The sequence below is a fragment of the Canis aureus genome, chromosome 26 (assembly GCF_053574225.1).
Source record: "Canis aureus isolate CA01 chromosome 26, VMU_Caureus_v.1.0, whole genome shotgun sequence".
NCBI classification, from domain to species: Eukaryota; Metazoa; Chordata; class Mammalia; order Carnivora; family Canidae; genus Canis; species Canis aureus.
The window spans coordinates 37,604,058-37,631,458 of NC_135636.1; the positions used below are offsets into that span (position 1 = coordinate 37,604,058).

The 27,401-nt window shown below is 52.9% G+C and overlaps 1 protein-coding gene across 5 annotated transcripts in view; it reads right to left on the reverse strand.

The window, feature by feature from the left end:
- ADA (adenosine deaminase) overlaps positions 1-21,779 on the reverse strand; it is a 31,564-nt gene extending 9,785 nt beyond the window's left edge. Inside the window, exons 1-4 of one of the 5 annotated variants that reach the window (XM_077873279.1) lie at positions 21,727-21,779; positions 20,684-20,758; positions 6,631-6,692; positions 781-903 (exon numbers count right to left, since the gene is read on the reverse strand). In XM_077873279.1, coding sequence (XP_077729405.1) covers positions 781-903; positions 6,631-6,692; positions 20,684-20,737 — 239 coding nt within the window. In that variant the 5' untranslated portion in view covers positions 20,738-20,758; positions 21,727-21,779. Of the gene's footprint in view, positions 1-780; positions 904-6,630; positions 6,693-17,075; positions 17,374-17,514; positions 17,669-20,683; positions 20,759-21,726 lie in introns of those variants that run through there. The other 4 variants (XM_077873276.1, XM_077873277.1, XM_077873278.1 and 1 more) reach the window with 4 other exon arrangements.
- Between the last annotated feature and the right edge of the window lie 5,622 nt (positions 21,780-27,401).

Genomic DNA, 27,401 nt, shown 5'->3' on the forward strand with positions numbered 1-27,401 from the left:
TGCCTCCAGCCCATTTGTCTCTTCTCCTCCCAAGCTCTGGCAGCACAGACTGCAGAGGCCTGCCCCACCTGGCCTGGGGAACATTGCCTGGGAGGGACAGCGCCAGGAAGCCCAAGGTGGCCTCATGGCGGGATGTGGGCTTCACCCCTTGCAACTGTGTGGTCCTGGGCACGCTCCTACAATCCCCTGAGCCTGCATATCCTCTCTGCAAATGGGGAGCATGTCCCATAACAGGACTGTTGACAACTACAAAGTATAGTTGTGTGAGCTGCACACGTATTCTAGATCTAAGATATTCTGTTACAAAAAGAAGAAGGAACAGAAGGTAATATAAAAACACCTGGGCCCGGCTATCAATAAAGAGGGAGCTTGTGGAGGACAGAGCTGTGTCCAGGCCAAGCTCCAGCCCCAGGAGGTAGATAGGATCACAAGCCCCATTGTCTAGATGAGGGAACAGAGGCCCAGAGAAGCTAAGTTTTCCCAACGTGACAGTTATTTCCTGAAAGAATTGGGCACTAGAATGTGGGCTCTTGACCTCACACTCTGTCGCTTTCCTGTAGAAGTTGAAGAAATTTCAAGACGTTATACCCACTTTCCAGAAGGAGAAAATGAAGACCCAAAAGGTATGGGCAGAGTCAGCACACGTATACACGAGGATGAGCAGCAGAGCTGGGGTCTCAGAGCACCTTCTCCCACCCCACAGTGGGAGGTGCAGGCACAGGTCGCCGGCACAGGGTCTGGGGCCAGGGGTCGGGGGTCGGGGGTCGGGGGTTGACTCACGCGATGGCGGGCATGTAGTAGTTAAACTTGGCCAGGAAGCTGGGGAGGCTGAGCGGCTTGTCCATGCAGACGATGTCCTGCAGCTCCTCTACGGTCTCAGCAGGGAGGGCAATCCCCCTCTTCCTGCGAACAAAGCAGTGAGGGCAGCTGAGGACGGGATCCGACTAACTCCTCACCGGGACCAGAGCAGGACACTCGGCATAGCTTCATCCAACTCCTCCCATTGAACAGACAGGAAGACGGAGGCCTGGGGCATAGAGACCCCAGACTGGAAACCTTCCAGCATCTCCTGTTCCCAAGGCCGTGACCAGCCAGGGACTGTTGGGGGGGGGGGGGGTAACTGTGGGTAAAGTCTGCAATGTACGCACGCGTGCACACACGCACACCCCTGCTCCTGGGGACAGGGAAGCTGCCAGGGAAGCCCACAGTTTCCAGCAGCGGGCAGGGCCAGCTGGTCGGCCAGGTCAGGGGTTATCAGGGCAGTTACTGCAGCACCACGATGCCCAGGGCAGGGGCAGGCACCAGACTTCCCTCCTCCGCCCTCCGGCCAGCACATCAGGGAGGGAGAGGGTGGGCGCGGGCTCCTGGGAGGGTGCTCCCCGGCTGTCACCTCGGGCTTCTGCTGCCCCAGCCCCGTACGGTGGCCCCCCCTGGCCCGGAGCCTCCTCGCAGCCGGGGCAGCAGGGGCGACACCCGGCCTGCCTCCTCTGCCACCACTCGCAGGTCACCCAGGGCCTCGGGCTTCCCACTTTGAAGGTAATAGGGGCAGGTGAGGAACACCAGACAGGCAAGAAAGGCTTCTCCCAGAAAGAACTCTGAGGAAACCACGCCGGGAACAGAAGAAAACCCGAAACCCCTACCGCGGGGCACCTCACGGACCGGAGAAGAGGTTACGTCCCTGAAATAGAACACCCCTTTCAGAAAGGGGGTCCCCGAGACGAAGAAATCAAAACCTAGAAGAATACGGTGCCTTCGTCAGGATGTAATAAAATGAATGGACAATACAGTCCTCCAGCAAGTAGAACAAAAGAAGATTAAAAAAAATAGCAAATGATTAAGGAAATCGGGTGATTAAATCAGGTTCCAACATCTGGTTTTGTACAAAGCAAGAACAGAAGATGGAAGGGAGGGGTCGCCAGGGAGATGGAAATTTGACTAGTGTGTTTAAGTCTTTAATGACTTCAGTGGCCCAAATACTAAAATGTTTCCCTCCATAAATGCCTGTCCCCTAAGCCCCCCACACAGGCCCTCCTCCCCTTCTGGTGGCCCAAGTCCCTAGGAGGGCCCCCAGCCTGCAGGACTCCCCAGGGCGGTCCTCGCGCTCCGTGCCCCCTGAGCGTCCCGTTGCTGGGCAGCCCGCCCCACAGCCCTCAGGAGCCCCCCCCCCCCCCCAGAGAGCCTCTCCGGCAAGGGCTGTGCTCTGGAGAGCTTTTGGGGAGCCAGCGGTAGAAGCAGACGAGGGCTCTGGTGCCCGCATCGTCCCCGCAGGGGCCACAGGGGGTGGGCCTGCTGCACCTGCTGCGTGCCATCCTCCTGGTGGTCCCCCGCCAGCGACCTCCACCACCGCTGCCTGGCAGGGCTCTTCCTCCTGGCCATTCTTTCAGACTCTCCCTCTTACACCCCTGCCCAAGGAACTCCTCCCTTTTCGTGGTTTTCAGCCCAAGATCCAGAGGCCTCTACCACTACACACCACTGCGTGAGGACCCACGATGTGCTGGCCACTGGACAGAGCAGTGACCAAGACAGACCCTGACCCCCCCACCTCCTGCCACTTCTCCCCTCTGCCCCCATGTTTCCAAATCTAGCCCCACCATCCCCCCCAGCTCCCCAACCCATGGAAGGGCCTCCCCGCCACACACACACTGAAACCCCCAGCTCCAACGGCCTCACCCACCACCAGCCAGTCCCCAAGTCCCACTTATTCTACTTCCCAAATGTCTGTCCCACTGGTCCCACCTTCTCCAGCCTCTCTCCTCGACAGCCGCCCAGAGATCTTTCGCCACCCAGAGCGGTCTGGGAAGGCTGGGCCGAGGAGCGGATATTTAGAGCAGAAATAAGAGAGAGGAGGGAACAGAGGAGGCTCCAGGCAGAAGCCAGGAGAGGAGGAGAGAGCAGGGCAGCCGGAGTTCCCGGGGGGTCAGTGGTAGGCGATGAGCCAGAGGACAGGCGGGGATTTATCCCCCAAAGCACCAGGAAGCCACTGAAGGATTTCAAGCAGGGGAGCGGGTGAAGAGATTTACTTCAAGAGCTTCTGGCTGAGCGTGGGTAACAGATCCAAGAGCTGCTGCAGGGGTCCCGGCCCGAAACAAGCAGATGCTCTTCTGGATCTCACGCAGGCCTGGGCCTCCGGAAGCCGCTCAGACCGAGCTGTAAAGCTCTTGTCTGGGACCCACAGTTGAGGCAAGGAGTTTTCCCTCGGGCCCCCTGCCACCCCAGCATGAGGCAGCAGAGCTGGGACAGCGCTTGCTTCTTGGATGCTCCCTACGCCCCCGGTCAGCCAGGCCCTGGCCAGTCCTCCTCTTGCCGTGGTGGGCGATGTGCCTACGGGGAGCCCGCCGCAGAGAGCCCGGGCTCAGGAGCCCGAGGTCCATCTCCCTGCTGCGTGTATGGACGCCCAGGAGCCGTCCCACCTGAGGACCTCCACGTCCTCGTCAGTAGCACAGATAGTGCTTTCTTTGGAGCATTCAGAGAAGAAGAAATGAGGTGGTTTACGTGCCCAGGGTAAGGCCGCCAACTCCAAAGCCTGACGGACTGGTTTTGAAAAGGTGCAAGATGTGTATGATCTAAAAAGAAACCAGAGTATTGGACTAGTTTCGAATCCCAGCTGCATTTCTTTCTTTCTTTTTTTTTTTTTTTTAAAGATTTATTTATTTATTTATTTATTCATGATAGACATAGAGAGAGAGAGAGAGGCAGAGACACAGGCAGAGAGAGAAGCAGGCTCCATGCAGGGAGCCTGATGTGGGACTCGATCCCGGGTCTCCAGGATCACGCCCTGGGCTGAAGGCAGGTGCTAAATCACTGAGCCACCCAGCGATCCCGCCCCCCACCCCCCCAGCTGCATTTGTTAAAGGCTGTCTGACCTTGAGAGACTGACTCACCTTCTCTGTTTACTAGGTCTGGCAGGATTGAGAAACCTCCAGTGCAGACTAAGGAGAAGGGGGCAGAGAGGCAACACAGCCTTTGCATGTCTTTAAGGGGCATGGATGGACTTTGGCTTTGGCACGGAGCAAGCTGGGAGCGTGGGGAGAGTTTGAGCAGGGGAGGGACCAGTCAGACTAGGTTTTTTTTTTTTTTTTTTCAGACTAGGTTTTGACTACAGTACTGTGGGGACAGGAGATGGGGGGAGGCCAATCAGGAAGCCACTGCCATAGTCCAGGTGAAGGTTGATGGTGATTCAGGCCAGAGTGGTGAAGGGAATGAGCACCAAATCTAGAATGTTCTGTGGCCAAAGAGTTGACAGGCTCGTGAAGGAGATTGAGAGAGGTGCAGAAGCCCCGGAGAGGACTGAATCCTAGGAGCGGACAGAAGAAGTGAGTAGGTAAGAACACAGGCAACAGAGGCCCAAAATCACAGAGGCAGAAGAGGGGCCACTGGATCTGGCCGACAGGGAGAGGGTCTTCCTTCCTTCTCTCAGCCCATCTCCACCAGGAAGTCCTCCAGTATGGTTAGGGCATCCATAGCTGAGTCTGACCAACTCCCTGGTCCTCTGCCCACTGACCTTGAGCTCAAACTCCACCTGGCATTCATAATACCCCTGCCCTGAGGCCCATCCAGAGCTCTGGAGGTGCCAAGGTCATGTGGGAAACAGAAAATGGACCAGCCTCCCCACAGGGGTGATTCCCCTCCCTCCTCTCTCCACCCTCTCCTGGACTCCAGCCTTCTTCCTCCACTAATAAGTGCTCTCTGACCCCTTAATGAGTACCCAAGATGAGATGCCATCATGGTGCTGGATAACCCGCCCCAACAGCCTCATTTGGGACTCTGAGACCGCGGCTGGCACTCAGCACAGGCAAAGGACAGGCAGAGATAAGCCAAGCAGCTTCACCTCACTTTGCCAGAGCCATAGTTTATAATTAATAGCATTATTAAGTGCCCTTATGGACAGTGCCTAGTCCTGAGCTAAGTGTTCTCCAAACTGCTTCAGCTAAGCCTCTCGCTGGCAGTAGTAATGGGCAGGGGTGTGGACTCGGGCTCACAACCATGCTTAGGAGATAAGTCCCTTCCTGGCGCCTGGGTGGCTAAGCAGCTAACCATCTGTTTTTGGCTCAGGTCCTGATCTCAGGGTCCTGGGATGGAGTCCCGCATTGGGCTCCCGGCTCTGCAGGAAGCCTGCTTCTTCCTCTGCCTCTCTGTCTCTCTGCCTCTAACGAATAAATAAAATCTTAAAAAAAAAAAAAAAAGCAAGAGTTAAGTCCCCTCCTCTATAATACAGAGGCGACAATAGTACCCCTTGCAAGTTGTCTTGAGGGGTCAGTACAGCAGCCCCAGTGCAGCGCCTCGTGGCACGAGGCACACAGTAAATGCTAACAGATGACTTAGGAGAGATTCGAGAATTAAATCAGTAGCAACTTCCCAGGGAGAGTGAGGTCTGCGGAAGCAGGACAAAGTGGAGGACAGTGTTCTTGTCAGAACTCAGACTCGGGGTTGGGAGAGATGCTCCTGAGGACTAAGGACAGACTGCCCAGCCTCACCAGTTCTGCAGAGTCGCGGTGTTTGGAGAACCCAGGGGACTCTGGCTTAGGGAGCAGGGTGCTCACATTCGGGTCTGGAGCTCAACTGCTCCAGGTGATGTGAGAGGTGGAGTCCTTCCAGCTCCAAGTGAGTGTCCAGCAAACACGTGAGGAGCATAGTCTGTGGGGGCAGAAGGGGCCCCGTCTCCTAGGTCAGCTCTGGAGGGAGGCCCTGTTTTTGCCCTCAAGCTACAGCCAAGGTGGCAGCCAGGAGACAGTGGGCCGTATTTGAATATCTAGACCCTCTGACCTCTTAAGCCACCTGAGCAAGGGGCCGCCATGAGCTCTGGGGTGGGGAGGGAGGGGCCGGTGTCCCTCACTGGGGGGGCACCGGGGGGCCCTACAACCCCCTCGCATGCATGCAAGCCAAGCAGAAGGCACACTGTCCTGTGGAAGATGAAGACCGGCCCCCCAGAGGAGGCGCTGCCTGTCTACCTCCCCCAGTGGGCTATTGGCATGCAACACAGGGAAGGCCTTGGAGATCCCAATGGCCCTGGGTCAGCTCTAGACTCTGCTATTTATGGTCATGTGGCCTCAAGCAACTGCCTTCACTTTTTTTGAGCCCCCAGCTGTCCTCAGACCTTGAGAGATGGGCATCGCAATGCTCTTCTCTGGGGAGGTATTAAATTTGCTGAGTCAAGGAGAGGGCTCAGCCCAGCAGCCCAGCACCAGGAGATGCGCAGCAAATAGTCCTGGTATCCCATGTAGGGGCATCGCCTCTGCCTAGGCTCTCTGCGGAGTCAAAACACAGCGATGGGTGCAGCCCTGATGACTGCCTCCTCTTGTGTGTGCGTGTGCATGTGTGTGCTGTGAGCATGTATGCATGCAGACACCTGCATATAAGGGGCGTAAGCTCCTCCTGGCTCACTCAGCAGCAGGAGGACACGAGTCGGAAGCATAGAAAGCAGAGGACGTGGGCTGTGGGTCTCCAGCTCAGAGCTGAGGGGCCACTATTTCCCCACAGACCACCTTCTTCTGGCCGGGGGGCTGGCTTCATTCCATGAGGATACTGGAAGGAACAAACACCCTGGAATTCTCTGGAGACCTCTGGGTTGAACTGTGGACCCCCAAATGTCCCCAAACCGGAGGATAAGAGGTCTCTTATCTGTGGACTTACCGGCTGAAGTATAAGATGGTTTCAGGCTTGATGGCCCCATCGAGGTGGACATGTAGCTCCACCTGCAAGAGGGCAGGGAGAGGAAATGGGGGGTTGGGTAGAGAACAAACAGCCATCAATGTCTGCAGGACCTTCCAGAGGGTTCGTGTTCACAATGACCATGATAACCATTAGCCCCACTGACTGGACACTTAACCACATCCGCTCCCCAAACACACATCATCTTATTCCATCCTCATCTGTGGGGTGGGTTTAATGGCCCTCTCCCGCTCTCTCGTGGTTAAGACCACAGAGGTTCAACCATAGTCGAGTTTCAGGGAGGTTAAGTAACTCGCCCCAGTTCACACACAAGCCACAGAGGCAGGAACCCAGCCCAATACCTCGGTTCTTAACCACAGCTGGTAAACAGCAGAACCAGAACTCGAGCCTGAGGCTGGGGTTCTAACACACAAGGCCAGCCTGGGTGCCGTAGGAGCCCCGGCCACCACCCGAGCAGTCTGCTCTCTGCCAAATCACTGAACAAAATCCAACCTTCACAAAAAAGTATCGAGCGCAGACTTCCCAGACCCGTGAATATCCACAGTGGCTTTCAAAAACCCAGGCTTCATTTTCAAAAGCAGGTGTTACTTAAACACAGTTACCAAGAATCACTAGGAGACAAAGCAAGACCTTTCCAGTACTCCAGAAGGGTCCAAGTTACTTGGCCATCTGTGTGATCATCTCACATACACACACACACACACACAGCCCCACAAACAAAGCCAGGAGATTAAGGACATGGGCTTTGGAGACAGTGCATCGGACAGACTCCCAGCTCTGTCCCTTCACTGGCTGTGTGATCTCAGCCAGGATGCTTGATCTCTCAGATCCTCTGTTTCCTCAGCTGCAAAGCAACAGGGTATTTCTGCCTCTTTGTCCAAGAACAATTGTAAGGATCACAAAAACAAAAAACAAAAACAAAACCCCCCAAACCCCACAATGTAGGTGGACATGTGTGGTTTACAGAAAGCAGGCCTGGCCTCTCAGCCAGTGCATCTTCCAGGAGCTGTAAAGCACAACAGGTGCTGGGAGAAAGGGGGAAAGGGACTTTTCCTGGGCCAGGAGGAGATCTAGAAAACTCCAGGGACATCTGCCCAATTGGGGTCTTCTCTGGAATTTGGGGACCTGGACAAGAAAGTAGTAGCTGTCCTGGCTAGGGATGGAGCAACGGGCCCATCCACTGAGGCCAGCAGGCAAAGAGCTACCAAGCTTGCCTCCCAGTAGGAGGTCCGAGTAATCAGACCTCTCCAGAAGTCACCCAGCCTGCAAAGGACCCAGGGGCACTTAGCCCAGGCTCAGAGGCAAGCGAGTTGGATTCCCTGACAAAGTAAGTTCAATGCCCACTAGCTAAATGTTCATTGCCTTGTAAACATTGAAGCTTCCAGCCCACAGAACTGCCAAGGAACCTTGGGTGACCCTGGACAGGGGCCCTCCCCTCTCTGAGCCTATGGGGTATTTCTTATTTTTTTTTTAAGATTTTATTTATTCATTCATGAAAGGGGGGGGGGGCGGCGCAGAGACACAGGCAGAGGGAGAAGCAGGCTCCATGCAGGGAGCCTGATGTGGGACTTGATCCCAGGACTCCAGGATCACGCCCAGGGCTGAAGGCAGCGCTAAACCACTGAGCCACCCAGGGATCCCCTTCTTTCTTTCTTTTTAATCATTAACCCACACATGGCCGTGCTAAGAATATGGCCAGAGAGGGAGGATACTTTGTGGTTAGATCTGGAATCCTGGCTCCTCCACTCACTCATTGCTGACCTGGAGAAAATTACTTCACGTTCAGTACCTTGGCATCCTCAAGGATAACATGCCTTTCTCCTAGGGCTTTGTGAGGTTTGACCATGTTCATTCATGTTGTGTGCCAGCCCAGTACGTAGCACGGGGCAGAAGCTAAAACAGCATCAGTCAAGGGTCCTGCATTCACCAAACTGCGAAGGCCCTGCTGAGTACTAGGAATTGGAAAGTAAAGCTCAAGGGATAGAGTCTCAGTCCTGGGATGCGTACGGGCCAGCAAGGGAAGAGGCAGTAAATAAATGTCACAGTGACAAATGTGCAATCACAAGCCAAGACCACTCCTTGAGAGACAAAAACAGTCCTACAAAAGAGAACAAACAAAAGACCTTTCCCAGCTAGAGGACCGACAGTGGCTTCCTGGAAAAAACAGAGCTTGAGCCAAGATCCAAAAGATGAAGAGGAACCAACAAGGCAGAGGCAGGGTGAGAAGGAAGGCTGGAAGAGCATTCCAGGCAGAGGGAACAGAATGTGCAAAGGCCATGTGGTAGGAGAACAGGAGATGCAGGAGAGGAACTGAAATAGGACTCTGAGAAGGAAGGGGTCACCGGGCTGGAGAGGCTGCAGGCCTGCCCAGGCCACAAGGAATCCAGTTTTAGCAGAGCACAGAGAAGCCACGGCAGGCTTTGAAGCTGGCTGGAGGGTGAGGCTGACTCAGACCACAACCAGCTGGAGGCTACTGCAGTCAAATTTATGAGATGATGGTGCTTTGGACCAGGGTGGCAAGACAGATATGGAAAAGCAGGGGGACAGAAAGAGGGACCAAGGATAATACCTCAGGTTAGGCCTGGGTGGGTGTGGGCAGTGATTCCCACACTCTGGACGCTGTCAAGGAAGAAGCCCAAGTGCTAAGAGGGAAGAAGGGGCAGGGGTGCAGGGAGAGAGACAGTTTGATCTTAGTGAGGTGAAGCTGGGAGCCCTCCAAACTTAACTGGACAGAGCCAGTGGATGGGCAGTTCTAGAGTGCTCAGACACCCAGGCTGGCAATGCAAGTAGGAATATGGGCAACTGAAGCCGAGGTCTTGAGTGAGCTCACCCGGGGAGAGCGGGTCAACCGAGGCGCTGAGGCGGAAGCCTTCACACAAGTGCCAGCACCCAGTGGCTCTGCAGGAGAGGGGGAGCCCAGAGAAGAGCTGCCAGAGAGGCTGGGGGCAACCCAGGAATGTGGTGTGCCCAAGGCAAGGGGCGATCAGATTGCAAGGAGGAGTGGCCCATTGGGTCAGCGGAATGGTAGCCCCCCAAACAGGTCTACATCTGAATCCCCAGAAGTTGTATTATCCCCCGTGGCAAAAAAGAGAGAGATGGTTTAAAGTCTTGAGGACTCTATCCTGGATTATCTGGATAATGCAATTACCCATCTCCTTACGAGGGAGGTAGAGTTTTGAGTGAAACTCCTGTAAGAGGCAGCAGCGACGTGACCACTGAGGCAGATGGGAGCCGCATGGTCACAAGCCAAGAGCAGCCCGGAACCACTTGAAGCTGGAAGAGGCCACAAACGGATCTCTCAGAGGGCGTGTGACCCTACGGAGAGCTCGATATTGGACTTCTGACCTCCAGAATGAGGAGAAAATTGTTGATGTTCTAAGCTACACACGTTGGACTTCTGACCTCCAGAATAGGGAGAAAATTGCTGATGTTCTAAGCTACCCGGCGTGTGTGACAACTTGTTACAGCAGCTACATGAAACAAATAGGTCCTGCCAGTGGCCAAGCACTAGGCGAACAGAAACACGTCCCTGGGGCTGAGGCCACAGGGCCCCGGGGCCCAGAAGAGAGGTGCTTGGCCCCGGCTGCCTGTTAGGAGCCCCTGGGAAGCTCTGGAAAGTCGCCTTTGCCTGAGCCCACCCCAGTCCACGAAGTCACAGTCCTCAGGCCCCGGCCTGCGCGGGGAAGGGGGGGTTTGGGGGGTGTTGCTGGTTTTCAATACACGGAGCCAAGGCTGAGAACCCCTGTCTTACAGGAAATGTTCTGGGAGCCTGTGGGGGGCAGAAACCATGCTGGAATAGGGCAAGAAGGAGGTAATGAAACGGAGAAAGTGTAGATTCTTCTTCCCAGAATTTCACCCCTCAAGGGGAAGAAAGCGCTGGAGAAAGGACTAGAAGTCAATGTGGGTGAAAAGAGTGGCTTCTCCGTGCAGTGGAAGTGACGGGCAAGTTGCAAGAGCACTGGAGAAGAGGGGGTGCAGGAGACCATGAGAAGGTGGGAGGGAGCCCTCTGACAAGGGACAAATGGGGGAGGAGCCTGGAGGGGCAGCCAGGCAAGGGAAAGAGGGAGGACCAAGAAGGGCCCCAGGGAAGAGGAACCGCAAGTGCAGACATCTGATTGAGGTGGGGGGGGGGGAGGGGAGTGGCCTGATGTGGAGAAGGAGCTTAGTGGGGGAGAGAGGAGGCCACCGAAGGCGAGGGGGTGGAAGGCAGGGAGTGCCCGCAGGTCACAGTCCAGGGGGGTTCACTGAAGGGTTTGGGATCAGGAGGCACCATTTCAAAGCTTTTTCTGGCTGCCATATGCAAAATAGGGGAAAAGGAAGCCAGGACAGAAGACAAGGCTCCCCTGTCCCATAAGAGATAAGCACCCACAGGGAGTATCTGCCCGCAGCTCTGGACACAGGAGATGCTCCCTGCACATGGGCTACCCAGTGCAGCAGTGCAGGGGAAGACGGTCTTAGATTGCTAGCCTTAGATTGCTAGCCGCAGGAGGCAAGAGCACCCCTGGGGACAGAGAAAGGAGAGCCTGCTGCCCCACGTGCCCTACATGCCCCACCCTTCCCAGGGCTTCCTGGGAAGCTGCCCAGACACGTTTTAGGGAAGAAGCAGAGGTAGCAACCACCCCTTAGGCAGCCCAAGCTCCCCAGGCAGCCCAAGCTCCTCAGGCAGGCCTCCCACGGAACTTTCTGGAAAACTGCCCCTACCCATGAAGATGTCTGTCAGCATACCCCAGGTGATACTGGGGTGTAAGCTCAAGGACTCGGGTGGGGACCCTGCTCTACTGTCCCCATTCAGGGAAAAGGAACAGCAGTGGCCTCTGATCATTGAGCTGGACCATGTACATATATTAACTGATTTCATCCTCGCAGCCAGTAAGGCAGGAACTTCACTACCATCTTACAGCACAGAAACCAGAAAGCTCCAAGAAGGATCCAAAGACACAAAGGCAGGCAGTGATGGATTCGAACCCGGGTCTGAGTCCCCAGCTCTTACTAGGCTTTCCCCACAGGCCTAGCCTCGGAGAGACTGTCATTAGCAATTCAGCAATAAAGGCAGCAGCCTTCTGTTATCAGGTCCTTTATCTCAGTTCAACTTGACCCCCAGGCAAGGTACACATTAGCCAGGGTGCTGCGGAAGGAGGAGAAACAGGCTTGCCAAGCTAAACGGGGAGGAACACAGCCACCTGCCCTGTGCTGCTCAGGCTGATAGCAACGGAGCTGGATTAGAACCCGTCTCTCTGCTCTAAGTCCAGGTCCTGCCCAGGCCCCCCACCCCATGCCCAGCCTCCTGGCCTCTCCGGCAGGGAGTGGCACCCCTCCTCACCTGCACATGCTCTCCATGGGGCTGACTCAGCAAGCCTCTGACCGAACTGCAGGAAAATCCAGCGGAATAGCAAGCACCCAAGCATCCCCAGTTACTAAATCTTTACAAAGCCCCCACGAGGTGCTGGGCACAGGAAAACATGTTAAATCCTGCCCTCAGGTGATGCCAGCCAGCCTGCCGGCCCAGGGAGGTACGCTCACCGACGGGTCAGAGGCAGAGCCAGGACGGGGACACGGGTCATGGACTCCTGGGCCAGACGCTCCCAGACGGAACTCCTGCTCATCCCTGGCAGGCTCTGTGCCTTCGAGGCACACCCAAACACCCCAGTCAAGCTACTTCTCCCCAGGCTCCCCAGACACACCATTCGGATTTGTTTTCATCCCGCTGACTTTTTATATTCACTTACCACAGCTGTCTCCCTATTAGTTCCCTCAAAGTGGGGACCTTGCATCATGCTGCTGTGTCTTCGGGGCTTAAGACTGTGCCCAGCACAGCAAAGAGTGCTCAGGACACACCAAATAACCAAGTAATTGTTTTCGCCTCCCCTGTCCTAGGTCAGCAGTACGGTGTCCTCTCCTGGGGGGCAAGGAAGGGACAGACCGACCCCCTTGGGCCTGGAAGAGAACCCAGACAGGGCAGAGTGGCCCAAGTTGCTTGACTGGCCCCCAGAACCCGCATGAGCCACAGGTGGCCTCCACCCGCCAACCAGCCACCCTCTCCCTTCTTAGCCCTGCTCTTGGCAGTGGTGCCCAGGGAGTCAGGGTCCACCATGGCCTCTGAGCAGACTCTGGGGTAAAGCCAGGAGACACAGCAGCCCTGGGCTGACAGATTTTTTTCAATCACACTTCCATTAGGAAGTCCTCTGAGCTCAGCCCCATCTGAGCTGCTGCAGAGCCCAGGTACAGAGCTGAAGGGGCTGAGGATCTCTCTTGGTGCCTCTTGCTGCCTTGGGGCCTGACCGAGCTCTCACCTGCTGCGGTGAGTCTCCCCAGAGGTTTCAAAAGACGGGAAGGCGGGCAACAGCCCAGGAATGGCAGTACAGTTATTCATTTTATAGGTGATGTAACGGAGACACCAGAGATTAAGGAACCAGCCTGAGGCCAGACTAGTTAAGTACCACAGCCGGAAGCTGTGTGAGTCAAAGCCAGAGGTTGTAACGGCCACAATGCACTCCCTTCATCCTGCCCATCAGTGCTGAGTCAATGCTGGTAAAATCTAAGCAGAAGGATTGAGAACCATGTTCCATAGCAGGTAACATTGGGTGTCCCCACCCCACCCCCGAGCCAGGCTTGTGCTTGGTGTTTTATGTAGGCTGGACACGAATCTGATTCCTCTGGTACAGACTGGAAAACTCACTGTTTTGCCTCCATAGTCGCAAGGACCCCAGGGCTGGTTTCTTCCCTCACCTTGCTGCTCTGGGGCCTCAGAAAGCTAAGGGGTGAGAGTGAGCCTGACCCCAAAACGCTGAGTAAATATAGGCTGGAAGCTCACTCTGGCCCCCCGGCCTGCTCTTCCCCCCTGTCCAAAGCCAGGTCCAGGACTATCCTTCCCTGCCCGGGAGGGGCACCCCTCCTAGGGCAACCAGGGTAAGGTATACAAGTTCCTCACAGGGCCCCTTCCCATCTAGGCCAGGCCAACCCAAGGCCTGATGTAGCATCAGGAGTGTGACCACATTTCCCCTCTCTGGTCCTTGCTGCTTCTGTCAAACAAAAGGCTTCCTTGAAACCCAAGCTCATTTATTCCCTTCCCTCCCAAGTGCCACGTGTGTTATAATGGATAAGGAAAGCACGCTGAGGGGCTTTTTAAGAACAGGTGGCTCGGTGGGTTAAGCATCTGCCTTCAGCTCAGGTTCCTGATCTCAGGGTCCTGGGATGGAGTCCCAGGGGAATCTGCTTCTCCTTCTGCCCCGCTCCCTGGCTCATGCTTGCCTACATGCTCTGAAATAAAATCTTTTAAAAATAAATAAGTAAAATATTTTTAAAAATTAGAACAGGTGGCTCTGGTAACCAAAAACACCAGAAGCCCAAATCAGTGCCAATGGTGGGCTTTACAGTGGCTTTGAAGCAGGAAGTCAAGAGGTAAGGCAGGGGAAAGGGGCTTCCCAGAGGGCACCAGGACCCCCACTACCGTCCCAGGGGAAGAAAAGCATACTTAAGGACCCACTGCTCGTCAGCCAGGGGCTTCACAGGTGCCACTCAGCACAACTTCCCCAAGAACCCATGACCTTGGTCTTTTTTTTTTTTTTAAGATTGATTGATTGATTGATTGATTGATTGATTTATGATAGACACAGATTGAGAGAGAGAGGCAGAGACACAGGCAGAGGGAGAAGCAGGCTCCATGCCAGGAGCCCGATGGGGGACTCAATCCTGGGACTCCGGGACCGCGCCCTGGGCCAAAGGCAGGCGCCAAACCGCTGAGCCACCCAGGGATCCCCCATGACCTTGGTTTAATGCATCTTATAAGAGAAGGAAGTGGAGTTGCAGAGAAACGTGAGCTCTTGTGGCCGCCAAGCACCAAGGCAGGGACCCACTCTCAATCTACCTGAGGCCCCAGGTGACTCTGAGTCCACTCCCTCCCCTCAAAGTGGGAATGGCAAATCGCCAAGACAACTGACAGTGTCCATTTCAGTTTTAGGTAGAACTGGGTTCAAGTCTAGCTCTGCTTTCTGGCTATGTGACTTTGGAAAATTCTTCTCTCTGAGCCATTCCCTCATACAGAATTGAAGATAAGAGGATCTACCTTAAAGCGATACTGTGAGCATTAAATGAATATATGCAAAGCAGTGAGAACAGTGCCTGGTATGGAGTGAACATTCAAAAAGGAGAAATAAAGTGTGTGGGTGGGTCGCCTGGCTGGTTTGGTCCGTAGAGAATGTGACTCTTACAACTTTTTAAAGTCATAAGTTCAAGCCCCACACTGGCTATAGAGCCTACTTAAAAAATTATGTGGGAGATTTAGCCCCAGTTCTCTGCATCAGGGAAGGACAATCTAGAAACTGTGCTCTTCCAAAATGGGCCAGTCCACTTGCTGGTCTACAGCTGTGCTCATTTTGTGTGGCCTTGGGCAAGTCACTTCACCCCTCAGCTTCCTGGTCTGTTAGACGAGGAAGAGATCTACCTTGTCCAAGTGTCCAGAGATTTGTGATGTAAATCACAGAAGGTGCCAGGTACCCACTGGTACTACAAAAACAGGTATGTGATCCGTGACGAAGAACTCCTGAGCACCATGGGATTTTCCAGCCTTGCCTCATGTAGAAATATACTGATAAGGGCCACCCACCCCTCCGCCTCCTCCACACCTCCTCGAGTGCCCAACAGGTGCTCAGAAAGCATTGGTTAGGATAACACAATCAAACCAGGGAGGCAGCCACCTAGGGCCTTGGTACTCAAAGTGTAGTCCGTGGTCCAGCAGTGTTGGTACTGCCTGTGAACCTGTTAGAAGGGATCGTATCAAGTCCCACCCCAAACCTCCCAATTCAGTGTCTGAATGTTAACCAGGCACTCAGGGGATGGGGTACACATTAAAGTTTAGAAAGCCTTGTTCTGCTTTCTTAAAACTGGCCAGGTCCTGGGCCTCATCTAGTGGTAGCCAGAAGAAGCCAAACAGCCCAGCAGAGGCTCCTGTCCCAGAGGGGCCTACAGCAGGGCCACAGGCACCTATACCCCAAAGGCTTCTGCAAAGGCAATTTTAGGAAAGCTGGCTATGGGATTTTTGATGCTAGCTCCCTGGGCTCTACCCTAGCCTGGCTGCTTCCTTGCTGTGTAACCACAGACCAATTGATCTCTCTGCTCCTCTATTCATCTGTTGAATGGGGTGCTCCCCGCTACCTCAGAGTCATTGCTAGAATCAAATGAATTAATGAAAGTAACGTGTTCAGAACAGTAATAACGACTGTTATTAGCTCAGCACAGGGCAATAACGACTTAATTAGCTCCAGCTACTAATACTACTTCTCATTATGATCTGTTCCAACCCACATGAAGGCAGAGAGCTGGCTCCGGTCACAGTGGCTGACACGCTCCTTTTTGCTTCTCCTGCCAGCTCAGGCATGTTCCCTCCTTGCAATAAAAAATTTAATCACCTCATTACATCGTGGATAATCCCTTCCCTCTCAAGCATCTTTTAATCTCTGGACATCTCTCCCCAAACAGGTGGAGCCCATTTCCCAGGTGTGGAAACTGAGGCCCAGAAAGGGAGAATAACCTACCAGCTTGAAGCAGAGAAGATTGGGTGAGGCCCAAAAAGGGTAAAAGAGTCTCTCCCTCAGGGGGCTATTACAAGTGTTGCAAGGACAGATTTGGTGCACATCAGTTCTACAGAAGCGTTGCCTACCACTTATCTGGAAAATGCCAATTTCAAGGGGCTTCCCAGTCAAGAGGCTTTGTTTACCGCCTCAGGATTCAGATTAGGGCAAGTGGTTTCCCCAGGCCAAGGGCCGAGGGAATCCAAAAGTATTTTATAAAGGAAAAAAAAGGAAAAAAAAAAAGCCTTCACAAGGAAAGCAGCACCAGTGATGGGGCATCCAGACAAGGCGTGAAGGAGGCATAGGGTGGGGTCCAGCAGGAGTGCTCCCCCGCTCACATCAAACAACGTCTGGAAGGGGGTAGCTGGGCATTTACCCTACGATGAGGGTATCAGCCGTGGGGGCCAGGCCTTACCTCCTCCAGCGCTGCCCACCCCTCCTCCAGCACTCCCCCACACACATGGGATTCTCACCAACACTTTTGTGATACCTGCCATCATCACTCACACCTATTTCTCAGAGAGGTAAGTGGAGTCTGATTACAACTCACTCCTTCCCATCACCACCTCCCCAGCAGTCTCAAACCCTGCTGACAGACCCCTGGACCCCTCCCGCCTGTGGACTGAATCTCCGTGCTCCAAACCTGATCCAGCCTTTCCCGGGAGGCCACAGCTGGTGGGAGGAGGGACCACGAGTTATCCCTCTAGGCCAGTAGCTGTGTCTTGGCCCTAAATGAACCCAGGGCCTAAGGCCCACTCAGCCCCTAGCAGGGAGAGGGGTCGCCCTGCTGCCCGCCCTCCGCTCTACCGCACGGTCCTTCCGACTGGCACATCCACAAACCTGAGCTCCTGGGCGCTCCCAAAACCATCACAGTGTTGGAGTATAAAGCGGTTTCCGCAACGCTTGAGGTGCCTACGGGTGTAGACACCGGGCCCCATTTTACGGCCGAGGTTCCAGGGGTCGAGCCCCCTGCCTGGGCTCACACAGCGACCCAGCGCCGGCGGCGCCCCAGGCCCATTTGACAGGTAGTGAAACTGAGACTCAGAGAGGCCAAGTCAGGGGCAGAGGCAGAACACGGAAGCCAGCCGGGCGCCCGGGGATTCAGGACCCTCCCCGCCTCACTGTCTCTCCCTCAAGGGCCTGGAGGCAGCGAGGGCCCGAGCCGAGGCAAGGAAGCGGCTGCAGGGGCCCCGATTCACTCCCGGGCTGGGGACGCCCCTAGGGCCTCCAGCCAGACCAGGAGGCGGCCCCCGGGACCCCGAGCCCCGCCCGCTCTCACTTTGGGCTTGTCGAAGGCGGGCGTCTGGGTCATGGTGCCAAGCGTGCGCCCCTGCGCGGCTCCCTCCGCCGGTCGGTGCTCACCCCAGGATCTGCGGGGACCGCGGCGCGCCACGACCCTCTTAACGAGGCCCGGGCAGGGCCCGCCCCGCCCCGCCCCGCCCCGCTCCCGCCGGGCCCGGCCCCGCCCCCGGCCCCCGCCCGGGTCCCGGCCTCGGCCTCGGCCCCGGCCCCGCCCCCCGCCCTCGCCGAAGCCCCGCCCCCTCGTCGAAGCCCCCGCCGCCCCCCCCCCCGCCAACCGCGGACCTGAGTTGTGCGTTTCCCGGGATCCGTGACCCGCCTGCAATCGCCAGGCCCGGGACGCCGGGTTGGAGCCACCTGTGGGCTCAGGCTCCAGCCGCCCGGCCCCTCGGCCTCCCGCCCGCCCCATCGGGCAGCCTTCAAGCCACCGCCGGGGCGCCTGCAGCGTGCCAGGCCCCAGCTGGAAGCCGGGGACCGTGAGCGTCCAGGCTTCGTGGGGCTTGCACTCTACTGGGCGAGACACACGTTCATCACAGAATCGCTCAACATAAATGTACAGTTGGGGGACCAGCGTGGCTTGCAGGTCGGGGAAGGGTTCTGAGTTTCCTAGGTGAAGGGGTTGGGGTGGAAGAGAGCAGCCCAGGGGAGGAGGACGGCTCTGCCTGAGACCCCAGGAGCTGGGAAATGAAAGGCGAGGAGGGGGCCAGAGCAAATATCCTCCTAGGCATTCACCCTCCAGAAGCCTGCCTGTGTGCCGTCAGGGAACATTTTCGAGGATGTTCACACCAGCACTGTTCCTAACAACAAAAATATTGGAAACACCCCCAAGTGCACATCCACAGGGAATGGGCAAATAAACTGGAATACTCACACCATAGAATGTTACACAACCGGGAAATGGAATGAATTTCCGCACGGCAGAGAAGGGAGATCTCAGAAACAAATTTTTTTTTTTTCCAGAAACAATTTTAAATGAAAAAACAAGTTGCAGAACATATACACAATGGTGCAACTTTTGGAATGTATAGTGAAAGCAAAACCAAAAATACGCATGTTTAGATACATGCATGGGTAGAAAAAAACTTTTTAAAAAAGTATTTTATTTATTTCTTCATGAGAGACACAGAAAGAGAAGCAGAGAAAAAGGCAGAGAAAGAAGCAGGCTCCCTGTGGGGAGCCGGGTGCAGGACTCCATCCAGAGACAGCGCGATCACGCCCTGGGCAAGTGTTGGAAGTGGCAGAGACGGAATTTGAGTTTGAATCCAATTCTAGGGCCTTCACTCTCTGCCTTATTACTATCTCCCCAGCCCCTGTCATGACTTTCAAGTCTCTCTCCAACCTCTGTTCCTTGACTTCCTGGCACATGCCCCAAACACTAGTCAACCTGGATGACTGGCTGGGCAAGTAAAGGTGACCACAAGTTCTTTGCTATTCCTCCCATTGCAAAAGTTTCCTCATGTTGTATCTGGGCTCCATGGAGGCACTTGTTTGATACAATGCAGTGGAAATGTCATTCCTGGACTTTGAGCCTAGGTCATAAGCAACCTTGCAGCTTCCACTGGGGCATCTTGAACATTCTCCCTGGGAACCCCGAGTCACTCTAGTCTTGGTGAGCCGGGCTTTTCCGCCCCTCCCACCAAGAAACTAAACATATTCGTGAAGCCATGCTGGACTCGCCAGACCAGAATGGTTGCCAGCTGAATATATGACTTCAGTCACACCACGTGGAACAGAAGAATTACCTAGCTGACCCCAACCCAATCTCTTGACTTACAGAATTGTATGTAGTAAAATTGTTATTTGAAGCCACTGAGTCTTGGGGGTAGACCATTCTGCACAAGGAAACAGGAATGCTGGTGCCTACTCACCCCAGCCCTTCCAGTCTCTGCACCAAAGTTTACTCCATTCTGACACCTGGAAAAGCCTTTTTCAGATCCTGCACTACCGAAATTCTGCAGGTCAAAGACAAACAATCAGGCTGTATGCTACACATCTGTTTGCCCCTCCAAATGCACACTCCCTACCCTCTTCCACGCTGCTCTGTGCCAGGCAACCTGACCACTGTGGAAACACCAGCAAGTTCTCTTGACCTCTGGCTTCTGGCCGGGTTTGGTCAACAGGGGGCACCAGCAGGAGATCAGAAAGTGGGGGGAGGGAGAAGTCAGGATGTTTATTCTTTCTCTCCCCCTGCCCTCATGTATAGTCACTTGGTCAGTTGTGTCTCTCCACCAAGGCCACAGATCCTGGCAGGTGATCTTGTCCTCGCCATCCTGGTCCCTCTGCCCATCTTCAAAGGCAATGATTTCCTTTTGTTACTACCCCCAGGCTACTGCAATACTCCTTATTGCTCCCCGTAAACTTTGCTCTGGGTTAGGGTTCCCAAGAAGCAGAGCCTGGGGCAAAGATTCGAGTGCAAGTCGAATTTAGGAAGAGATCCCAGGAAACAGTGGAAAGGCAGTGCAGAGAAAGACCAAAAGTGAGCCTGTGGAGGCAGGCTATGGGCCAAGGCACCTAGAGCCCAGTCCTCCGGGGAGCTCTGGGAGGCAATGTGCAACAGGTCTCTCAGACTTAACCCAACTGAGGAGTGAGGAACCTGGGAGGTTCATCTGCCAACCGCCCTTTGCCTTTGTTTGAGGGCTGCTTCCAGGACATTGGCCCTAGCACTCTGGGCTTGCTCAACGCACTGGCTAAGCTTGCATCCCTGGCCAGAAAACCCACCTGCAGCAGAGAGCGAACGAGATTAGCAGTAAAGCTCCATGCAGAGATGATGCTGAGGGCATGTGGGGTGGACCCACCCACAGCTTTGTAAATCATTTATTTTTTTCCACCTTTATTGAGGTATAATTGACAAATAAAACTGTAAATAATTAAAGCAATGTGATGATTTGATAGACGTATACATGTGAAAAGATTTCCCCCATCAAGTTAACGAACATACTTATCACATATTTACCTCTCTCTCTCTCTCTCTCTCTCTTTTTGGTGAGGCCATTTATGTTCTACTCTCCTAGCACATTTCAACATTTCAGTTATGCAGTAGTGTTATCAACCCTAGCCATCGGTTATACATTAGATCCTCAGACCTTATTCATTTCATAACTGAATGTACATAATGCAATTCCCCTCAGTTATTCAGTCTGCGTGTTTACCTGGTTCCTGCCAGGCTCCTGAGTGATATAGACAGGTCTGATACTTCTCCACATCAATCAAAGACTAGCCAGTGTCTACACAGTTGGAAGAGGGGTAGAGAGATAAAAATCTCACTCACAATCTAATTCCAAGGACGCCTGGGTGGCTCAGTGATTGTCTGCCTTCATCCCAGGGTGTGATCTTGGGGTCCTGGAATCGAGTCCTGCATCAGGCTCTCCACAGGTAGCCGGCTTCTCCCTCTGCCTATGTCTCTGCCTCTCTCTCTCTCTCTCTCTCTCTGTCTTTCATGAATAAATTAATAAAATCTTAAAAAAAAATCTAGTTCTAGCCAACAATAACAACAATAAATGCACGAAAACAGAGAACTAAGGAATAAGAGTATCCCAATTGGAAACAACTGGTCAGGAGTATCATCTCCAGCTAGACAAAGAACTAAGCTGGGACCATAGCTTTGGTAACAGTACTACAGAGCCAAATGTAATTGTTAGAGCCGTGAAGCAGAAGCGTTACATAACAGAGAATATCAGGCTTTCGTGGCAGATTATCGGTTAGGGTGATCCTAGCTACTATTACACATAGGGTGTTACAGATATCCCGCAGATATGCTAGAAATAGCGCTCCTGCTTATATAACAATTCTGAGCAAGTGTCAACTCTCTAACTGGTCCTTCTGGGATTCAGGTTGAATCTTCAATAGGTGGGTCTCAAGGTGGCCCTGGGGGTCATCACTATTCCAGCCATTCACTGGGCAAAGAGAGTATTAAGGAGTGTTGGGGGTTTGAGGGGCAGGGCTCTGAAGTGGCACATCATTGCAGCCCATGCTCAGTCATCAGCTGGATCACGTGCCCCATTGAGCTGGGGGAGAGCCTGGGAAATGTAGTCCAGCAGCTCACCTGGGAAGGTGAGAAGACTACAGGTGTGGGGGAGTGTTAGCAGTCTCGGCTGGAGTGGGAATACATCTTCCTCCAGGTAGGCCTTCTCCTCCCCTTCCCATAAGAGTTGTCATCAACTGTGTGTCAGAGAATCCTGTAACCTCATCTAACCTTAACAGCCAGGTGGAGAATCTCCGAAGGCAGGACAAGGTCAACTTATCCTGGATCCCCAGCCCTAACCCAGGGCCTGGTAGAAAGTAGGAACTCACTACCTGTTGGCGGAGTGATAGAATGTGAGTGATAGAATGGAAGTCATTGTTCTCTAGCTCCTGAGATATATGGGATGCCCTTGCCTGAGTGTGACCTTGTGTCCAGACCTGTGCATGACCTTTTGTCCAGCTCTGTGGAGGGATCAGGCTGCCTTGGATTAAGGAAGGGCAAGATAATGCCTAAGGAAAGAATTTTAAGACGTAGGCAAAATCCCTCCCTACCTCACACACTCATACCAAACTTGTGTCACAATGATAACTACTGTTTAGTGAGCACCTATTTTGTGCTGGTCACTTATTCACATGCAGATGCCTTCATCTAGAGATTCCCTCCTCCCCCAGTGGCCTGATGATGTAGGTTCTGTGATTAGCCCCATTCACTGGTGAAGAAATCAAGGCTCAAGGTGATAATAGGTGGGGGTGCCTGGGTAGTTTGGTTGGGTGTCTGCCTTCGGCTCAGGTCATGATCACAGGGTCTTGGGATGGAGCCGCACGTCAAGCTCCTGGCTTGGCGGGGAGCCTGCTTCTCCCTCTCCCCACTGCTCATGCTCTCTCTCTCCCCACCCTTCTCAAATCAATAAATAAAAATGAAATCTTTAAAAAAAAAAAGTGGTAAGAGGTGAAGCTGGAATTTGAGTGTGAAGATGTTAGATGCAGAGCCTGTGCTCTTGACTTCTGTTAGTATTCAAGAGAAAGCAGAATAGATTGGACAACAGCCAGGCCTGGGGGAAGAGCCCAGGACAGGCAGGCGGGAGCCCTGGGTTCATATCCCGCTCGACTGCTGGCTCTGTGTGACTGAGGATGGGCCACCTCACTTGTTTAACATGTAGTTCCCTAGGCTGGCTCTGTGCCAGGCATGAAGGATATGCTGAAAAAAAAAATCCATTCTCCCAATGCAGCAGAGGAGCTAGCACTATCAATTTGATAATGGTATGACAAGGGTCATTAAGTATTTCTTCTCCTTGGCTCTATTTTCTTCTGTGAAACTTTAAGCAAGGAGTTGGAAAGTCAAGGGTTGCAAACTCAAAGACTGACAGAGCAAGCATGGAATGCAGACAGACTGGAGTCTTGGCTCTACCACTTCCAGCTCTGTGACTTGGGGCCAGTCTTCTCTGGGCCTCAAATTCCTCATCTGTTGAGTGGAGATAACACATAATACATACCGAGCTCATAGGATAATGCATGGACATCCCTAATTCATAGGATAACCTACATAGATACCTAACTCCTAGGATAACCCATAGAATACCTAGTTTGTAGGAAAACCCATATACAAATCTAGCTCATAGGCAACCTATATACATACCGAACTCATAGGATATCATGAGCTAACATATATGTACACAAGCCTAGCTCATGGGATAGTACATAGACATGCCTAGCTCATGCGAGAGCAGGGGAAGGACCATGCCACGAGACAGCAGATGTCCCATATGAATGCTACCATGCTGAAGTATGGATCCAGTGGCACCGGATGCCCCACTTATTCAAGAAAATCCAGAAACCACAATTTTAATGTTTAAAATGTGTTCAGACAGATGGTGATTATACTTATCATGATGAGCACTGAGTGATTTATAGAATTGTCAAATCAATATGTTGTATCCCTAAACCTAATATAACATTGCAGGACAAGTATACCTCAATAATAAGATTTAAAATTAATCAAAACCAAGAGGTATAGTTCTAAAAATATTAATAAAAAAGTAACACTGAAAAAAAATGTATTCGGGGCACCTGGGTGGCTCAGTAGGTTGAGAATCTGCTTTCAGCTCTGGTTGTGATCCCGAACTCCTGGGACTGAGCCTTTCATGGGGCTCCCTGCCTGGTGGGGAGCCTGCTTCTCCCTCCCCTCCCTCCTCCTGCTCTCTTTCGCTACCTCTGTCACTATCTCCGTTTCTCTCTCAAATAAATAACTAAAAGGTTTTTAAACATGTATTCAAATATCTCCCTGGGTGGCGCAGCGGTTTGGCGCCTGCCTTTGGCCCCAGGGCGCGATCCTGGAGTCCCGGGATCGAATCCCACGTCGGGCTCCCGGTGCATGGAGCCTGCTTCTCCCTCTGCCTATGACTCTGCCTCTCTCTCTCTCTGTGACTATCATTAAAAAAAAAAAAAAAAATATCCTAATTTTAAAAACTTTGTATGAGCTAAGAAAAACATCAATGGACTAGATTTTGCTCCTGGCTCTGTGGACTTCATAACAACCAAAGTCTCTGCTTATTCTGACCTCTGAATAGGAAAGAGGGCAAGGGAGGTGTTGTCCCCAACTCAAATTTAAACAGACAGAATTAAGATCCATTGCACAGGACAGAAAAAATTCTTTAAAAAAAAAAGAGAGATTCTATTTATTTATTCATGAGAGACACAGAGGCAGAGATATAGGCAGAGGGAGAAGCAGACTCCCTCTGGGGAGCCTGATGTGGGACTCGATCTCAGGACCCCAGGATCATGCCCTGAGCCAAAGGCAGATGCTCAACCACTCAGCCACCCAGGCGCCCCAGGATAGAAAATTCTAAAACAGTAGCCAAAACAAGAATGAAGTTCATTTCTGTCATGTAAAAGAAGTCCAAAGGTAGGCAGTGCAGGCTGCTATGGCAACTCGGTGAAGATGGCTCCTTCCATCTCTCTGCTCTGCCATCCCTGGCATGTGGCCTTTATCCTCATTGCCCAGCATGGCTGCTGGAGCACTGGCCATCACATCTGCAGCCCAGAGAGCGGAGAGGAGGAAGAGCTCTCTTCCTTCAAAGATAATTCCTGATTTCCTCGCAACATTCCCACTCCTAGAGTCAAATGGCCACACCTGAGTGAAAAGGAGACTGAGAAATACCCGTAGCTGGGAGGCAAGGTAGCTAACTAGAAAGCGAGCTCTGGTTACTCAAGAAGAGGGTGGTAGAAATTGGGAGGCAACGAGCCGTTGGCGCCACAACGCAGCATCTGATGCGTCAGGAGGTATGTGGAGAGGCGAGGGCTGTGGCCAGGCGGCCAGGCCCTGCTGTCCACTTCCCCTCTCCCGCCCCTGCCTCTTTGAGGCTCTCACTGACCAACAGAAGGAAATAGGAGAACAAGACTGAAGGAGACCAGCCGAGTATAACCACGAGAGCAGCAACTTACCAAGGGCCGGTGCTAGTCCAGGCCTGGTGCAGAGCCCGTGCGAACGTGACCTCAGATGAGCATCTGCCGGGCTCTCTCGTGGGTGAGCCTCCAGCCATGGTGGGGACGTGCCAGCCGGGCAGGGAGACCTGGAAGTCCCCTGGGATCACCACCCCCCGCCTTTCTGCTTCCAGTCCTGTCCCTCACCCCGGTCTTTGGAGGTTCCTGGTGTCTCTCAGCCCTGAGCCTTCCTGACGATCTTCAATTGTCTCGTGTCCCGATGGCTCCCCGCCACCCACCCAACAAAGAGTCAGGTTTCAGCTTTCTGAGTTTCTTCAGTCAGCCCCCACTCACCATCTGTTCCAGCTTCTAGAATTTGGTCGACGCCTCTCATCTGCTGTTAGCTCCTCACGTGGTCTCTTTCTCCCAGTGGATAGGTGTGCATTAAAAAAAAAATGCTTTTATGTCATTTTATTCAACTTTCAGAGAACAACAGAGGTAAAGAAATGTGTTTAGTCTACCAGGTTTAGCTAGCAGCCTCCAGCCTGCATTCTTGACCAGGGACACCCTCAGCACGTGGGGTGATCCCCCACCCCACCAGCCCAGGCACGTTCCTCTCCCACCTCCATAGCCCAGACCTGCTCGTCAAGGGCAGGCACCTTGGCTCCCTTTACTTTGCACTTAGACAGGACTGGGCAGCCGATGGCAGGTGGTTAGAAGTCCCCGATGAGGCTCATTCCTAAGAAGTCAGGTGTGGGCTTTAACAGGTTAAAATTCCAAGGTAGGGATGAGAGCCAGTCATTTTCTGAATTGGAATATCAGAATAAATGTCCCTCTGGAGGAATAGTCTCACTGTGTTTACAATGGATTCCAAAGTCAATGTTCAAGGGGTAGGCCACATAGAGTCACACTTGTCCTCATAAGCCCTCAGGCAGGTGCCCCTTGCACACACACACACTGCCGCTCGGTGAGTCTGACGCAGCCAGCATTCACTCTCGAGTTTTCTCCCGGTATCTTGGTTAAGTACCTGCAGGAGATCCTGGTTTGGGTTGAGAAGCCATGTTATGTGACAATATGGGACCCTGGGATCCCCCTTAGTGGATCGTGATGTTCGTGACACTTATAAGAGAACAGGCACATGGTCCCCAAGAACTAAGGCGACCAACCATCCCAGTTTGGTGGGAATGAGGGATTTCCTGGGACACAGGACAATTCCAGGGCAGACTGGATGGTTGGCCACCCCTCGAGAACGCCTGTAATACAGATTTACTCCTCACACTCTCTCCTGAGCATACACTTGTTGCACATGGAGCTGAAAATGCTTATTCTCTGCTCTTTACCACCGTACCCCAGGCAAAGAGTAGGGCGGTTCAGAGAGTAGGCTCCGGAACCAGGATGCTGGGATCCAAACCCCAGCTCCAACACTCACCAGCTTTGAAGCAAGTCATTTCACCTCCCTCTGTCTCAGATTCCTCAGCTATAAAATGGGAACAATAATAATAATGAGTTCTCCTTCACAACATTATTGTAAAGATGAAATGAGTAAATAGATATAAAGCACTTGGAATGTATATAGCCCACAACCTCTTATCTCAAACCCTGATGTCTCAGGGTGCTCACATGCTTTGGAGTTTGGGAAGTTTTTGGGTTTTAAGAAGCACATACCAGGGATGCCTGGCTGATTCAGTTAGTGGACCCTTTGTCCCTTGATCTCAGGGTTGTAAATTCAAGCTCCATGTTAGGGTAGAGATTACTTAACAATAACAGAAAGAAGAAAGAAAGAAAGAAAAAGAAAGAAGAAAGAAAGAAAGAAAGAAAGAAAGAAAGAAAGAAAGAAAGAAAGAAAGAAAGGAAAGAAAGAAAGAAAGAAAGAAAGAAAGAAAGAAAGAAAGAAAGAAAAGAAAGAAAGAAAAGAAAGAAAGAAAAGAAAGAAAGGAGAAAGAAAGAAAACACCGTATGTCATATAACACACCAGTGGGGTCTGGGGTAGCATCCCATAGTTATAAACACATTAATACTTCTGCAGAAAATAACGTGAATATTTATCTGTTCAGGGTAGGCTTTTTCCACCAAATGATTTTAGTGCTAACCTTATTTTGTTCAGAATTTCTTGGATTCAGAAGTGTGCGGAAGGGATTGTAGACATGTGTACAGGTTTGCTGTGTCATTGTTTAATGCACATCTAGTCTAAGTGCCACATAATTGCCCCTTAAGGACAACTCAGGCTTTTGTGCCCAAGGTCCCCGTGGGTTCATGAAACTTCCTAGTAGGGCCTTTGCACCAGCAGCTCTGAGGGGACACTCTCTTTCCTTCTTTCTCTACTCAGACCCTCAAATGTAGTCATTTCTTTCTGTTCCTGTCAATATGCTGATGGTGGGTGGTGGTGGCAGTGGGGTGGTTGGTGGTCAGTGGTAGTTGTTGTTGGGGGGCGTGGAGGTGTTTGTTGGTGGTGGTGGTTGGCAGTTGGGGTATTTGGTGACTGATGGT